The 18177-nt window shown below is 36.6% G+C and overlaps 1 protein-coding gene across 2 annotated transcripts in view; it reads left to right on the top strand.

The window, feature by feature from the left end:
• Positions 1-18177, top strand: part of CCDC180 (coiled-coil domain containing 180) — a 132199-nt gene that overhangs the window by 75038 nt on the left and 38984 nt on the right. For both annotated transcript variants that reach the window (XM_020981993.2, XM_020981992.2), the window contains exons 25-29: positions 2585-2683; positions 4620-4715; positions 11056-11222; positions 13561-13607; positions 13728-13812. In XM_020981993.2, the coding sequence (XP_020837652.1) occupies positions 2585-2683; positions 4620-4715; positions 11056-11222; positions 13561-13607; positions 13728-13812 (494 nt within the window). The remainder of the gene's footprint in view (positions 1-2584; positions 2684-4619; positions 4716-11055; positions 11223-13560; positions 13608-13727; positions 13813-18177) is intronic.

Consider the following 18177-nt stretch of genomic DNA (forward strand, 5'->3'; position numbering starts at 1 on the left):
TCAGTAGCTACTCTCAGGAGCAACAAATGAATGGCATGAAGTGACATAGAATGAATTGGCTTTGCCTGTGGCTTATCAGATTACTTAACTAGAACAAGGTACTCATGAGCTTCTGAGTTAAACCTGAGATCTCTTGGTAGTCACAGACAGACCCAACCAACTATCTCACTTTTGTCTGCCATTGGACATAGCAGGGACTGTGGGTAAATAGGAGTAGATTAGTACAAATCCATCAACATTATTAGAAAAACAACTCAAAGTTTCCCTTACAGGTGGTAATCAATATTATCTTCACATATGAAAGGCAGCATATTTGGAATATGTATGGTATCTAGATACGGTCAGTGGAACACATAACAAATTTTATTTGCCTGATAAATATTGAGTTATCTCTTTTAATGCATAAGACAGTCACAACCTCCCTTGGTTAACCATCGTAGAACTTTACTCATGGCAGCTCCCACCACCACTCATTCCAGCACTAACCCCCAATTCTAGCCCAATGCCCTCATTTTACAAATGGCAAACTGGGGCTCCTATGAGTGAAGTGGCTTGCCCAAGATGACACACTTATTTAGTGGCAGAGCCTAGAATAGATCCCATCTCTTTTGATTCCTAGGCTAGCATCCATTGCCTGATATTCTTTTGGTAAATGTTAAGTTATTATAGTGACAGGATCTTTTTTTTCTTTTTTAACTAATTATTTATTTATTGGTGAGGCAATTGGGGTTAAGTAACTTGCCCAGAGACACACAGCTAATGAGTGTTTGCTACCTAGTTGCCCCTTAATTTATTTATTTTTAGTTTTCAACATTCACTTTCATAAGATTTTGAGTTTTAAATTTTCTCCCCCTCCCCCAGACGGTATGCAATCTGATATAGGCTCTATTTATACATTCATATTAAGCATATTTTTACATTAGTCATGATGTAAAGAAGAATTAGAACTCATGGGAGGAACCATGAGAATGAAAAAACAGAACAAAACAACAAAAGAAAAGTAGAGCAAGTAGTATGCTCATTTCACTCAGCATCAGTTCATATAAGTCTTTCCAGGTTTTTCTGAAGTCTGCTCATCATTTCTTATAGCACAATAGTATTCTATTACATTCATACACCACAGCTTGTTCAGCCATTCCCCAAATGATGGGCATCCCCTCAATTTCCAATTCTTTGCCACCACAAAAAGAGCTGCTATAAATATTTTTGTACGTGTAGGTCCTTTTTGCATTTTTTATGATCCCTTTGGGATCTAGAAGTGGTATTGCTGGGTCAAAGGGTATGTACAATTTTATAGCCCTTTGGGCATAATTCCAAATTGCTCTCTAGAGTGGTTGGATCAGTTCACAATTCCACCAACAATGTATTAGTGTTCCGATTTCCCCACATTTTCTCCAACATTTATAATTTTCCTGTTTCAGCCGATCTGATAGGTGTGATGTGGTACCTCAGAGTTATTTTGATTTGCATTTCTCAAATCAATAGTGATTTAGAGCATTTTTTCATACGACTACAGATAGCTTTAGTTTCTTCCTCTGAAAACTACCTGTTCATATCTTTTAACCATTTATCAATTGGGGAATGACTTGTATTCTTATAAATTCTACTCAGTTCTCTATATATTTTAGAAATGAGGCCTTTATCAGAGATACTAGCTGTAAAAATTGTTTCCCAGCTTTCTACTTAGTGGCAGGTTCTTTAAAAGGGCCTGAGTGGTCCTTTGAGCTTTTGATGCCCCATAGTCATACTAATTTTAAATGAAGATATATGCATTTTAAAATTTTAAAATGAAGATATATAAAAATTAACAAGGTCCTTTTGGTCTGATCTGGACCTGTGATTTCATTGATGTACAGAATTCCTATTTGAGGAAAACCTAACAATGCAGATCAGCAATTATTCTTCAACTTAGAGTCTTAGAGAATTGTCAAGGACCTGTTAAATAACTACTCAGGTCCCATAGAGGTTAATTAACTTGCCCAAAATAATACAGCCAGTACAATGGTAAGACTTGAACTCAGGGCTACCTGATTCCAAGACCAACTCTGTATCTACCATACTACATTGTGTGGACACCAATAGAACACACACAAAAGAAACATCATTTGAATAATTCTTTAAAATTCAACAAATAGGGGCAGCTAGGTGGTGCAATGGATAGAGCACCAGCCTTGGAGTCAGGAGGACCTGAGTTCAAATCCGGCCTCAGACACGTAACACTTACTAGCTGTGTGACCTTGAGCAAGTCACTTAACCCTACTGCCTAGCCAAAAAAAAAATTCAACAAATGCTTTTCATTTTTTCTCCTAGGTACTAATTAATGAGGAATAATCTAGCTTTTATATGATGTCACAACTGATGTTAAATATAACAAGATTCTTCATGCTTTCCTTTGTCCCATAGTTAAATGTTCTAGTTTTTTACCTGCTAAATTTGAGCATCATTTTGAACTTGAATTTGAGGCTTAAGCCTCAAATGGAGAGTACTAGCTTTTTTTTCACGTGTCAATTCATTTACCAGAAAATATATTTCAGTGTATTCTTAATTTCTTCGATAAGCAAATTCTAACCCTCTTCATTTCCAGGTGTCCAAATCTAATTTTCAAACCCAGACACTAAATAATGCTCTGGAAGAACTTCGCCACAAGATAAGTATTTGTGGTCAAGAATTTGGGGACCAAAAAGTAAGTGCCCAGTCCTATACCTTGTGCCTAACAGGTTGTGAATCTGAGAGGTACCTAGTAATAGATATATAATTCTAAGGAGGACTTTTTTGTGTCTAAAATATGATAAATCTCAGCCCTAGATGATAAGATTCTGAGTCTCCTCTTGGACTTAACTTTTTTTCTTGAAATCAACAGAGATTAGAGGGAAATGCCCTCCCTAGGAAAGAAAATATGGCATCTTTGATACAAGCCTCAGCAGTACCCCTTTTGAAATGTGAAATCAAATGAATTTGCAGCTTCAACTTTATCTCTGTCATAAAAAAAAATCACACTACTAGTTTAATATAAATGAATAATCTTTGTCCTAGCATGGCCTAGGACTAGAATATTCCAGAAATCTTGACTTCTTTCCCTTTATATTGTGTGTAGCAGGGGGAAGGGGAGAAGAAATTTCCAACTAGAAAAGTACTAAAGCCTGCAGAATTGTTGAGGCTCCCAGGGTAGGTGAAGGACCATCTGTAAAGAAAGGGAATTGCCATGACCATTTATGGGCTTAAGAGTCTTTTGTATATTCTGTTATATGAAATAAAACCTGCCTTATATTAGATATTTCATTGACATGAATACTTACCCAGGACATTTTTCTGGATACTGAGACAAGTCAATTTCTGATGTTCTCAGGGTAAATCCTGAGAGCAAGGACCCAAGTCAAAGAGATTTGCATGAAAAGACCCCTCAGTCAAAACCTAGCCTGTGTGAGTCCAAAGCTGTGGCTCTGAGCTGTAGATAATGCTGTATTTCCATTAAACTTCCAGACAACTGTTTGTTGTTGTTTTTTGTTTGTTTCGTATTGTTGGTTTGGGGGGTTTTTGTTTTGTTTTGCAAATTTGGTCTTGCTATAATTTCTCTAATGTGGCACTAAATGATTCAAGTTCTAAGGAAGGAATTGTAGTATAGTGACCCTTTAGAAAGCAGCATGTTGAATGCTACCCTTTGCATCTTCTACTGTGCAACATCTAGTCTCAATAAGATATTTTTTCCCAGAGCAGATATTGGCAGAGGAGACACAAGTCCCAGGAGGATATAAAAATAAACCTATACATTTATACCATTTAGAATGGTTTGGGGTTACAAAGAAAATCCTGTATTCAAAGCCCTTTGAACCTTTGCTTAGTGTAGGCAATTTTTAACTGAAAGAAGCAGATATATCACTCAGTGCATTGCCTTGCTTTTTACAAGAAAATATTATCCGTTTATTTAGAAAATACCCTATTCTTGGTTTCTTCTATTTTCTTCTTATGAATGTGAAATGCATCACAAGCAAAAATTAAGGGAAGCAGATGCTTCCCTTATCATTAATTGAATCACTAGTAGCTCCCATTCTCTAAATATTTACGTGTTTTTCTTTCTCTCATAGACAGGATGCTCCAAGGTTTTTTCATTACTTTTAGCCTCATTCATTGCATCATATGTTTAGCTACCATTTCAAAAATAGTTGCTAATTACTTCATATCTCTTCAACTCACTTTGAACATGGAATGTTCCTCACCTGACCCGTCTTTCTGTCCCAAGCTTTTTTTGGTGTTCTTTCTCTGCTGCACTCTCTGAGTAGGCTCAGAACTGTCAGAAGCTGAGTAGTTGCATGTGGAACCAACTGTTCCTCTCCAGGCTCTTCTCTCTCCTTCCTCTTCTAAGAGGCTCCAAACTGACTTTTTAAGAGGATGTAGATTGTATAATATAACTTCTGACACCAGCTGTTCCTAACGTACTTGGTCAAGACCCCTTCTCTCTGGGTGAACAAACACTCATTTCCCCACCTGACTTCTTAAAGGAACCAGATGCAGAACCGAAATATCTTCAAACTGCTAAACAAAGTTAAATATTTATTCCTGTACAGTTCTAATAAAACTAATTTTTTCAATCTCTACTTATTTGCATTATCCCATGTCATTAGACTGTGAGTGCAAAAGACTTATTCGGCTTTTCCAGACAAGTGGTGGAAAAACTAAACCAAAGGATTCAGTATCTCAATTGCCATTCAGATAACCAGGTAATAATTATATTTTTTTTCCTAGGAAATATGTTACTTAGCACTTCTGTGTCTTTCAACTCAGGGTGCTGTGGCGGAGTGTCTTTAATTGGGGAGCAAATTGCCTAATTGCCCTAAAAGATACTACAGGATCATGTAATTCTTGCATGGTCCATCAGGTAGTCAACAAGCATTTATTAAGTGCTATGTGCCAGGTGCTGTGATAAGCACTGGAAATAGAAATATAAGTAGAAAGACAGTCCAGGGACTCACAGAGTTTGTACTCTAATGGGGGAAGATGATACATAAAAGGAAGTGGAACAAGTTAGAGGGGGATATGGCAAGGACAGAGAAAGTCCAAAAAGTCAAGAGGGAAACCTAGAGAGCCTTGAAGATATGACTGGCCTGGGCTTCTTAAAATGGAGGTTCTAGGAATCAGCCAATCAGAGGGAAAGGACAAAGGGCAGAGGATACTTCTAATGGGTAAAATCCAGGGGTGGGGGTGAGCCTCCAGGGTGAAGAGATGTCTGGGGCATCCTGGAGAAAGTCTAGGAGAATCAGGAGGGACATGAATCTTGGAAAAGAATGAAAATACCTTCTTTTGATGTTGGGTGGGGTCCAATATCTAAAGTATCTACTGCATATTGATAGTGAAACAATATAGCAGATTAAAAACATCCAGATGACATCAAAGATAATACTTTTGATATGCTAGAGGTGAACAGGTAACAAATTTTGCCCACCTTATTTTGAATATACCTCTTTTATTAGGATTTTCTAAAAATAAAATTTTTATTGATGTACTTTTTACCTGTAATCTACATTTTTCAATATATCAGAGCCTCCCTCCCCACCTCCATCACAATATCAAAGAATAAAAAAGAGAGGGTGGAAATTTTTCAGCAAAATTAAGAAACACACCAAAAACATCTGATACTATATGCAGTGTTCCTTCATAGTCCTTTGCAAAGGAGTAAAGAGGGAGGGGAGGACCTACCTTCTAATTTTTCCTGTGGGGCCAGGCTTGATCATTTTATTTTCATAGCATTAAATTTTAGTTGTTTTGTTATTGTTCTATTGTTGTTCTCATTGTGTATATTGTTTTCTTGATTCTGATTACTTCACTTTGCATCAATTCACATGTTGTCTTATGTCTCTCTATATTCATCATTTTTGTTATTTTTCATAGTAATATTCCAGTACATTAAAGTCCCACAACTTGTCAATGAGCATCTACTTTGTTTCTAGTTCTTTGATAGTACAAAAAAATGCTAATGTAAAATTTTTGGTGCGTTTGACTGGGAGTATTATCTTTTTTCATTGACCCCTTTGAGATATATGCCTGGCAATGATATCTCCAGGTAAAACGGTAATGGACATTTTAAGAACTCTGTTCACATAATTCCAAATTGTTTTCTAGAATTATCTGGTCAATTCTCTATTCCACCAACAATATGTTAGTATGCCTTTTTTTCCATAACCCTTTGTGGTATTTTTAAAAAAACAATTTAAAAGCATATATTAGATGCCTCCTATATATGCATAGGACAGAGAAGGCTAGAAGAAAAATATGACAAAATTCCCTACCCCTAAAAAATTTATAATCCAGTTGGGAAGATAAAGTATACAGGCAAAATGATCAGATAAAAAATTCAATTCACTCAGTTATTATGTATTTAAATTACATATTACAGACTGCCTGAATTTTTTACTAGGAAACTTCTTTTATTCATTCATTCATTTTATGAATATTTAGTGAATGCCTACAATATATCACACACCATGATGGACATTGTAGGGGATACAAGAAATGATCCCTGACTTCAAGATGTCCTAGAGTCTAGGCCAAAGCATTTAAATTTTATTTGCCAGAAAATGAAGATCTGGGTATGGTTTTCCAGTAGGGCAATGAAATGAGCAGAACTGTGTGGTAGAAACCTTAAACTGGTGGCAATAGAGTCTGAAGAGAAGAGTGTCCATTAAGATAAGAACCCTGAGAAACAGTGTGGGATAGTGGAAAAGCTACTAGACTAGGGAGATCAAGGTTCAGATTCTACCCCTAACACTCATTAGCTTTGGGCAAGTCATTGAACCTCCCTCAAACTCAGTTTCCTCATTGGTAAAATACAGATAGTAATACTTTTGGTATCACAGAATTTGAGAGTCAAAAAGGATCCAAGTGGCTCTCTAGTTAAGCCATAAACACGAAGAATCCCACTATGACATGCCCAAGCCTCGGCCCTCCAGCTTCTGCTGGAAGATGTCCAAGGAGGGTAGTCACAACCCCTCTTGATGAAGCCCATGCTCCTTTGGGACAACTCAAATGTTTAGGAAGATTTTCTTGATGTCAGGCTGAAATTGGGCTCTTTGCACTTCTGTGCATTGGTTTTAGTCTAGTCCTGCTCTCTGGGGCCAAACATCCATATGCCAGCTTTTTAGGGACTCAAAGATAGTTATCATGTCCCCATTAATCTTTTCTTCAGGGTAAACATGCCCAATTCCTTCAACCAGTCCTCACGTGACATAGAGTCAAGGCTCTTTATTGTCCTGATTGCCCTTCTCCGGAAGCTCTCCAACTTATTAATATCTTCCTTAAACCTTGGTGCCCAGAATTGAAAACAATACTTTAGATGAGTTCTCTTGAGGGCAGAGTTCAGTGAGGCTTTCACATCTCTTCTTAGAAGCTAAAGCTTTTTTTCAATCCATCCCAAGGCTGAATTAGCTTTTTTCACTGTCTTCACACTGCTGATTCATATTGAGCTTGTGGTTCATTAAAACTCCCAGATCTTTTTCAGAACCACTGCTATGTAACCATGCCTCCTATCTTATATTTGTGTAGGTAATTTTTTGTACCCAAGTATAAGATTTTATTACCTTTACATCCCTATTGAATTTCATCTTATTCAATTAGCCCCATGGTCTATGCTCTCAAAATCCTTTTGGATTCTGAGTATTATCCAATGTTGCTATCCCTCCAAGATTTGTTTCATATATGGATTTTACCAGCATGCCATCTATACTTTTATCTAAATCAATGATAACCATGTCATAATACATAAGGTTAAGGACAGATCCTTGGGTATTCTACTGGAGATCTCCTGCCATATTAACATTGAACCACTAACAACTGCTCTTTTGAATTTGGCCATCTAATGAGTTTTGACTGTATCTGATTGTACTAGCATCTAATTCAGAGGTGTCAAACACACAGCATTCTACATCTGGCCACAATACTCCTGAACCAGATTAAAATGTAATTGGGAAATATTTAACCAAAATAAATAAAAATACAATAAGACAGATAATGTTAATATGTGGTTTTCTAAGTCAATATGTGGCCTGTGGGGATCCTTATGTACATTCGCTATTTCTGTTTGAGTTTCATACCACTGATCTAATTCTTATCTGCCCATCTTCTCTGTAAGAATAGTATGAAATATTTTATCTGCTAAAATCTAGGGAAAAACTATATCTACTATATTTCTGTCATCTACTATTTAATAATCCCATCCAAAAAAAGATAACAGGTTAGTCTAGTATCATGTGTTCTTAATGAAACCTTGCTGGCTCTTTGTAATACCAACTTCCCTGAGTACCTAGCTCATGAGATAGGAGGGAAGCTTCAGTGAGGTAATATATGCAAAGGACTTTGCAAACTGTTCCCATACATTTAGAGCTAGGAAGATCTTAGAACCTGTCAAATCCAGTCATGTCATTTTACAGATGAAGAAACTGAGGCACAGAGAAGCTAACTGATTTGCTCAAGAACACACAGCTAACAACAAGTGTCTGAATCAGGATTTGAACCTAGGTCAACCTGATTCCAAATTCAGTTGTTCTACAAGTCCAATCCACTACATCATGGTTCCAGTTCCCACAGTACTAGAATCTCCTCCAAATTCTGTGGGCTGCAAAGAAGAATGGTCCTCTCCTGTTTTGGGCAACTGTATCATAGTTGAACTGCCCTCTATTCTTCTGCTCTACCAGCTCTCCCATCTGAATTTGTTCCAGGAAGATTAGTTAAGGCCCTCCAGACTGAGAGGGTTCATTAATGGGTCCAGATTTGAAAATGTTGAGTTTAAGTCACTGATAGGACGAGAGTTCAAGACTGGAGATATAGTTGTAATGAGTGTAGATAAGCATTCTGAGGAGAGAGAACATATAGAAAAAAGAGATGATACTTGAAGATAGTTTTGATAAATGTGTTTATTCACTCATTCATAAATATTTATTGAATGCCTGCAGTATGAAGGGTGCTATACCCATGCTAAGCACTGTGGGGAATATAAAGTTGATGGTATTTAGGATCATGTGACTTATGGATGGAAGAGATCTTAGAAGTCATCCACACCAAACTCTTCTTTTTACAGATAAAAACCATGAGCTTCAGAGAGATCACATTTTAAAAAATCATTTCTATTGATATCTTTTGTTTGTCATCATCTAAATTTCCCCCATTTTCCTCCCTTCCCCTTCCTAGAAAGTCATTCCTCACAATAACAAACTTTTTAAAAGAAGAAAAAAAAAGAGGAGGAGGGGCAAACCCTGCCCCCCCCCCCCAGCAAAACTGACCAACACGTTGGAAAACATCTGACAACACTTGCAATGTTCCCACATGTATGGACCTCTCCCCCATCCCTGCAAAGATGTGGGAGAAAAGTCTTCTAACCTCCTCTTTGGGGCCAAGCTTGCTCCTTGTAATTTTGCAACATTCCTCTTTTCGTTGCTCTGCGGTTCAGTTTTCATTGTTGTTGTCACTATGTGTGTTGTTTTCTTGGCTCTGCTTACTTCACCTTGTTTTGGCTCATGTAAGTTCTACCATGCTTCTCTGTAGTCATTCTTGCTGACAGCACAATACTATGCCATTACGTTAATTTACCATGATTTGTTTAGCCCTTCCCCAGCCAATCAGCATCTGCCATGTTTGTGGTTCTTTGCTACCACATAAAGTATTGCTATAAATATTTTGGGGTATATAGGGCTTTTCTTTTTTTGAATTATTGATCTCCTTGGAATATATGCATAGCAGAAAAATTGGGAGTTGGGGGGGTGTAGGGAGAGGGGCAGAATAAGTATTTGTATACCACATACTATGTGTCAAACACTGTGCTAAGTGTTTTTTTTTATAAGAACCCATCTTTCTTTAATTTTTTAAAAATTTTTTCTTTTTGGTGAGGCGATTGGGGTTAAGTGACTTGCCCAAGGTCACATAGCTAGTAAGTGTTAAGTGTCTGAGGCTGGATTTGAACTTAGGTCCTCCTGACTCCAAAGCCAGAGCTCTATTTACTGTGCCACCTAGCTGCCCCAAATTACATACCGCCCAACCGGGGCTCCAACCCACAACCTTGGGATTAAGAGTCCCACGCTGTACTGACAGAGCTGGCCGGGCAGGGCCACTAAGTGCTTTTTACAAATATTTGATCCTCACAAAATCCCTGCAAGGTAGGTACCATTATTGTCCCCATTTCACAATTAAGGAAACTGAGGCAGACGGAGGTGGAGTGATTTGCCCCAGGATCACATAGCCAGTAAGTGTCTGAGGCCAGATTTGATCTCAGGTCTTCTGACTCCAGGCTCAGCATTCTATCCTCCGGGCCACTGACTGCCTCTAAAGAAGAGAGGTTAAGTTATTGGCCCATTGTCACTCAGTAAGTTGTACAACAAGGAAATGAACACATCATCTGAGTCTAAAAACAACATTTTCCCCATTATACTATGCATCATTCCCATGGTCCATGAATTCCTTTGTGACCCAAGTTTTCAGGGATCTCGATACTAATTTGTTGCAGAGGGTAAAGGGAAAGAGGAAAGACTGAAATCTGAGTTACAAATTTTAAATGTAGGAGAATCAACTAAATGAATCCCAAACCTGAAAATAACATTTTGAGCCTAGTTTCTCTAAGACACTTTGAGATGCTGAAACCAGTCAATCAACAAACATTAAGTACCTACTCTGTGCTGGACACTGGGGATACAAAGAAAGGCAAAAGACAGTCCCCTCTCTCAAAGAACTCACAGTCTAATGGGGTAAAACAACATGCAAACAACAAGGGACAAACAAGTTATATACAGGATAAGTTGGAAATAATCAGCAGAGAAAAGGTACTAAAATTAAGGGGGATTAGCAAAGACTTCATGTAGAAGATGAAATTTGATCAGGGACTTGAAGGAAGTCAGGAAAGCTGGGAAGTGGAGATGAGGAGGAATAGCATTCTAGGCTTGGGAAACAGCCAAGGAAAATGTGTATTCTGAGCATCATTGGGAGGATTCTTAGGGTTTCTGTTTGCTTAACCTTCCTATGACTGATGCTGGAAACAGAAGAAGGAGATTCTCTTCTGTCTCCTGCCCTCTTCTCTTCCAGGGACTTGGGGCAAGCACAGAAAAGGAGACTCTTATCTTTGTGTCTGTTGCCATTTCTGATGAGGAAAACAAGACAGAAATGGGTAAAGATATGCTTTTTCAGCCCAGCCGGATGGGAAAATCAATGCTTGATGATGTGGCTGTGGACATAATAAAAAACATCCTTCAGTAAGTCCTATTTTCTTTGACATTCATTATGTCATATTCCAGCTATGTCATTGAGATTTTCTTCTTGGTTATTTATAAAGTTATTGCTTTGTCATTTTAATCTAAAAGCTTGGTGGCAATGTGTCTGGGTTAATTGAATCAAGGAGTCATCTCTGTTGATGTCCTGTGAATTTTATCTATAATTTGTTCCTTAACTTCAATATTTCTGAGAAATTCTTTTGTCCCATAAAACATAATCATGAGATTGTTGCTTTACATTTTTCAAGGTGCTTAATCATGTTATTTTAAGCTGTCCTTTTTTTTTTGCAAAGTTTCCAAGCAATCTTCTAGCTTTTTAAACTTGCTTTACTTTCATTCTGTTTCTACAATTCTGTCCTCCAATAAAGCAATTCTATTTTTCAGTTAACCCATTGTTTTGTTTATATTCTTCATGAGTATTTCTAACATGTTAAATTTCATAATTTAATCTTCATCCTTCTTGATTTCATCTCATGATAATTTTGTCAATTTTACCCTTTTGTTTCCCTCATTGTGCTTATTATCCATATTGAAGTGCCTTGTGTTAATTTCAGCTTTGTTTCTAGGGTCTACTGATGGTATTGTTCAGTGTATTTTCTCTATGGCATTTTGACTTCAATTTCCTTTAAACCATAATATTTATTCATTGAATTAGAGCATTCTGTAGTTTGCTTATTTCTTTGGTTGTCTCTTTTAAAAAAATTTTTTTAACAGGGTCATTTATATTGCCTTTTTTGAAGGGAGTGTTAAGAAGATAGGCTCTCTTGTGACCACTCACTCCTCCATCTTCCCTTTCCTTTTTCTCTCTGCCACAGTTGAAAATGTTGACCAGCCCTTCTTAATATTTTTTTCCTTCTTTGGCTTCTTTGACACAACACTCTCACTTCTACTCTTTGTTTCTTTTTCTGGTTCCTCCCACCCCCTAAGTTTGGGATTGTATTTCAAGTCTCTGTCCTTGGCCCTCTTTTCTCTCCCTTAGCAATCTCATCTATTAGTCATTCAGGTGATGGATTAACAAACATTAAGTACCTGCTATGTCAAGTCAACAAACATTTATTAAGTGTGTACTGTGATGGGCACTATTCTAAGTGCTGGAGGATACATAAAAAGGCCAAAAAAATTCTCCCTGTTCTTAAGGAGTTTACAATCTAATGGGAGAGATAACATGCAAACAACAATGTATAAACTATATATGTATATACAGATATACATATACATATACATACACACACACACACATATACACACATATATACACACACATATACAGAATAAATTGGAGATAATCTCAGGGGAAAGGCTCCTAGCATTAAAAGGGACTGAGAAAGGTATTTCTTGCAGAAGGTGGGATTTTAGATGAGACTTGAAGGAAGTCAGGGAAGCAAGAAGATGGAGATAAGGAGGGAGAGAATTCCAGGCATGGGTGACAGCCTGCAAAAATGCCCAGAGTCAGGAAATGGAGAGTCTTTGCAAGGAAGAGCAGAGAAACTAGATTCTGGAGTAGAGATGTAAGGTATACAAAGATTAGAAAAAAGACTAGTTATAAAGGGCTTTAAAAAGTCATACAGGATTTTTTATTTTTTTATTTTCTGAAATTAACACAAGGGTACTTCAATATGGATAATAAGCACAATGAGGGAAACAAAAGGGTAAAATTAACAAAATTATCATGAGGTAGAATCAAGAAAGATGAAGATTAAATGATGAAATTTAACAGCTTAGAAATACTCATGAAGAATATAAACAAAACAATGGGTTAATTGAAAAACAGAATGGATTTTTATTTTTCTTATTTGATCCTTTAGGTAAATGGGTCAAGCACTGGGGCCCAAAGATAAGAATGAAACAGTCCATGCCCTCAAGAAGTTTACACTCTTTTGGGAGAAACATCATAGCACAGTGGATAGGGCACAGGACTTCTCCTGTCTCAGACACTTACTAGCTATATGATGCTAACTTTTCTGTACCTAGTTTCTTCATCTCTAAAATGAGTAGGTAGATCTCAATAAACTCTTCAGGTTCCTTTCAGCTATAAATATATGGTCCTATGTAAATATATAGAAGTATAAGGTAATTGGCAGGGGACACATCTACTCTCATAACTTCCTTTCATTTCTATACCAATGATCCTAGCTCCAGGTCAATGTTTTCTGTAACCTACTAGAAACTTGGATATCTTTCCAACTCTTCAAACATGACATCATAATCACAACTGAACTTCTTACCTTCTTCCCCCTGAACAAGCAAGCAAGCAAACAAACAAACAAATAAAACCTGTTCCTCTTTCAGGAAATCTCAGAGCTCTTCCTTTTGGTTTCAGACTCCCAGAGCAAAGGCGTGATCGAGAGCATGGCACCAAGGGTAAAGGTACGTAAACTTCAGGATATAAAAAATTGGATGTCAGGAATCCTAAGGATGCTTTCAGCTTTTGTGAAAGTACTGGGAAATATCCCAAATATTTTGCTATTTTCTTTTCATCATCTAAAGGGAAACGTATAAGACGACGGACTGAAAGCATCATCACAACATTAAAGAAGGTCACATCAACCGCCAGTTCCGGCTCACTGTTAAAGTAGGAGTTGTGAAATACAAAATTGTCCCTTCTTTCTACCCTGCCTTTCTCACTTCCCTTCCCTCCTTCCTTTCAACCCTCCATTTACCTCTCCACACTCTTCCTACTCAGTTTCTGCCAGTTCTTAATTTCCTCTTCTGTGAAGCATTGGCCATCTGATATAGCCGCCCCTCCCCCCCCTTATTCCTCATGGACCTTTATTTATTTTACTTTTCAATGAAGTCCTTCTATCTTTCCTCTTTTATCAATACCATAAGCTAGTTACTGTCAGCCAGACAAGCTCAAAAGTATCCTCCTACCAGGGTTTTCCACTAAAATAGGAAATTGGGGTGGTTTGTGCTGCTTGCAAGCTGGTACAGCGGAAAGAGTTGCTAGGCTTGGAATTCTGAAAAGCTGTATTTGAATCTTGCCTCTGATACTTGCTAGCTATTTGACTGTGGACAAGTCAATTAACCTTTCTGAGCCTCGGTGTCCTTGCAGGTAAAATGGTTATAATTATAGCTATAATACCTACTTCTAAGTAGTGTTGTGAGGCTTAAATGAAATAATGTGTAAAGTACTTTGGGAATTTTAAAATGCTCTCTAGATATCTGTTACTAGTATTATCTTAAGATTTTACCAGCCTTAATCTTTATTCAGAGTATTTCCTTTTCATATCAGAGATAAGACTTCCTGCAATATTATTTAAGGTGGGAAAATGTTAAGGATAGCATGAGATAGAAAGAGAAATTCCATTCAAAATAAGTGTGAATAATATGAAATATTTGGGAGTCTATCTGCTAAGACAAATCCAGGAACTATATGAACACAATTACAAAATACTTTTCACACAAATAAAGTCAGATTTAAATAACTGGAAAAATATCAGTTGTTTATGGATAGGCCAAGCTAATATAATAAAAATGATAATTCTACCTAAATTAATTCATTTATTCAGTACCATACAAATCAAACTACCAAAAATATTTTGTAGAGCTAGAAAAAAAAATAACAAAATTCATCCAGATAGGATAGGATAAGTTCATTGATATAAGGAACCTTCCAGTTTTATAAATCCCCTCTAGCAATGTAGGTTGGCCAATTCTCTGCAATTTAACAGTCTTAGATAGTTGCCTAGAGTACTAAGAGGTTAAGTGACTTGCCCAGGATCACATAGTCAATATGTGCCAGAGATGAGACTTAATCTCAGTTCTTCTTGGCCCTGAAGTCAGCTTCCTCTTCATTATTCTATTCTGCCTCTCAAAATGAGTGCATTTTTTTTTTACATTTGATTTTGGAAGTATGAGCTTATCCCAAGGAAATGGAAGGCATTAGCATATTTTCCAGGTGTTTGAATGTCAAAAAATCCTAAAGCAATTTAGATTCAAGTCTCACAAGATTCATTCTGATCACATTATTGTGGAATCCCTTAGACCAGAGGTATCAACCATGCAGCCCCAGAGCCAGATTACAATATAATAGTTAAATATTTAACAAAATAAATAAAAATTCAATAAAATAGATAACACTACATTTTAAAACTAAGTTGATATGTGGCCAGCAGGGATCCTTATGTATGGACTAATAGCCCCATTTCTATTTGAATTTGATACCACTGCTTTAGACTAATGTCACTAACTATTCTCTTTATTTTTAAAAAATATATAATATTTTATTTTCCCCTAATTATATATTAAAACAATTTAATGGGGTTTTTTAAAGTTTTGAGTTCCAAATTCTAACCCTCCTCTCTCTTCCTTCCTTCCTCCATGAGACAATAAGCAATCAGATATAGGTTGTATATGTGCAATCATGTAAGACAATTCTACATTAATCATTTTGTACAAGAAGACTTGAATACAAGAAAAAGAAAGAAAGAAAGTGAAAATAGTTTGCTTCCGTCTGAATTAAAACAATATCAACTCTTTCTCTGGAAGTGGATAGTCTGCTTCATCATTAGTCCTTTGGGATTGTCTTGAATCATTGTATTGATGAGAATAGCGAAGTTGTTCACAGTTCTTCATCATACAATATTGTTGTTACTGTGTACAATGTTCTCCTGGTTCTGTTCACTTCACTTTGCATCAGTTCATGTAAGTCTTTCCAGGTTTTTCTGAAATCATCCTATTATTGTTTCTTATAGCTCAGTAATATTCCATCACAAACATTTTACAATAGCTGTGTGGCCATTTGATGGGCATCCCTTCAGTTTCCAATGTTTAGCCACCACAAAAAGAGCTGCTATAAATATTTTTGTAGAAATAGGTCCTTTTCCCTTTTTTTATATATTTGGGATATAGACCCAGTAGTGGTATTGCTGGATCAAAGGGTATGCACAATTCTATAGATCTTTGGGCATAATTCCTCATTGTTCTCCAAAATGGTTGGACCAATTCATTATTCCATCAACAGTTTATTAATGTTACCTATTTTCCTTCCTCCCCTCCAGCATTTGTCATTTCTGATAGATCTGAAGTGGTACCTTAGAGTTGTTTTACTTTGCCTCTCTCTAATCAATAGGGATTTAGAGCATTTTTTCATGTGACTATAGATATCTTTTATTTCTTCTGAAAACTGCCTGTTCACATCCTCTGATAATTTATCAATTGGAGAATGGCCCTTATTTTTATACATCTGGCTCAGTTCTTTATGTATTTGAGAAGTGAGGCCTTTATCAGAGAAACTTGCCATAAAATTTTTTAATATTACTTCATTGTAATGGTACCTTTTAGCAAAATGTAGTTTCCCTGATTATCTCTTTTAATTAGATCTACTTTTGCTTTTGTTTGTCTGAGATCATGATTGCTACCCCTACCTTTTTTTTTTACTTCAGCTGAAGCTTGATAAATTCTACTCCAGCCCTTTATTTTAACTCTATGTGTGTCTTTCTATTTCAATTACATCTCTTGTACACAATATAGTGCTGAATTCTGGTTTCTAATCCATTCTGCTATCTTCTTCTGTTTTATGGGTTGGTTCATCCCATTCACATTCACATTCACCATTATAATTACTGTCTATTTCTCTCCATCCTATTTTCTTTTGTTTATCCTTCTCTCTCTTTTTATCCTGTCCCTCCTCAAAAGTCTGTTTTGCTTCTGTCCACTGCCTCCCTTAATCTTCCCTCCCTATTATCAACACCCCTCCCCCAATGTCTCTTATCCCCTTCTCCTATTTCCCTATTAGGTAAGATAAAGTTCTATACACAACTGAGTGTGTGTATGTAAATCTTCCCTTTTTGAACCAATTTTGCTGAAAGTGAGATTCAAGCATTTCCTATCCCCTCCCTATTTCCTCTGCCACTCTTCCTTGTGTGCTTTTTTTAATGTGAGAAAATTTTCCCCATTCTACTTCTCTCTTCCCTCTTCTCCCAGTGTATCCCTCTTTCTCAACCCTACATTTTTTTTGAGATCATCCCACCATAATTAACTCACATACGTGCCCTCAGTCTATATAGACTCTTTCTAACTCCCCTAATACCGATAAAGTTCTTAGGAATTACATGTATTATCTTCCTATATAGGAATACAAACAGTTTAACTTTATTGAGTACCTTATGATTACTCTTTTCATATTTACCTTTTAATGTTTCTCTTGAGACTTGGTTTGAATGTCAGATTTCCTATTCAGCTCTGCTCTTTTCATCAGGAATGCTTAGAAGTCTTCTATTTCATTAATTTTTTCCCCCTGAAGGATTATACTCACTTTCACTGGATAGGTTATCCTTGGTTGTAATCCTAGCTCCTTTACCTCCAAGAATATCAATTCAAAGCCCTCCACTCTTTTAAGATAGAAGCTGCTAAATCTTGTATAATCCTGTGATATTTGAATAGTTTTTTTTTTCTGGCTGCTTGCAATATTTTCTCCTTGATCTCTGGATCTGGGAGCTCTGGCATTTGGCTAAAATATTCCAAGGAGCCTTTGTTTTGGGATCACAATCAGGAAATGATTGGTGGATTCTTTTAATTTCTATTTTACTCTCCTAATTTAAAATATCAGGGCAATTTTCCTTGATAATCTCTTGAAATATGATGTCTAGGCTCCTTTTTTATTATGGCTTTCAAGTAGTCTAATAACTTTTAAATTATTTCTTTGAGGCTTTGCTTATAGCTATTTTCACGTTGTTGTCACTTTATAAGTTTATTTCTTCATCTTCCCTGTCACTATAGTTGCTTTTTTTTTGTAGCAGATTTTTATAGTCAAGTTCTTTTATTGTTTTTTTTGTTGTTGTTGTTTGCTCATTTTCCCAGCCTATTTATTGACACTGAACTTTATATAAAATTGGGCTCTGCTCACCTGGGCGTGGGGAGGCATGGTGCCAAGCCACAAGCTTTTTTTGTGTTGCTCTTTTCAGAGCTAGTTCTGGGGGTCTGCAAGTTTTCAGTG

This window comes from Phascolarctos cinereus, unplaced genomic scaffold, assembly GCF_003287225.1.
Source record: "Phascolarctos cinereus isolate Bilbo 61053 unplaced genomic scaffold, phaCin_HiC Scaffold_2;HRSCAF=192, whole genome shotgun sequence".
Lineage (NCBI taxonomy): Eukaryota > Metazoa > Chordata > Mammalia > Diprotodontia > Phascolarctidae > Phascolarctos > Phascolarctos cinereus.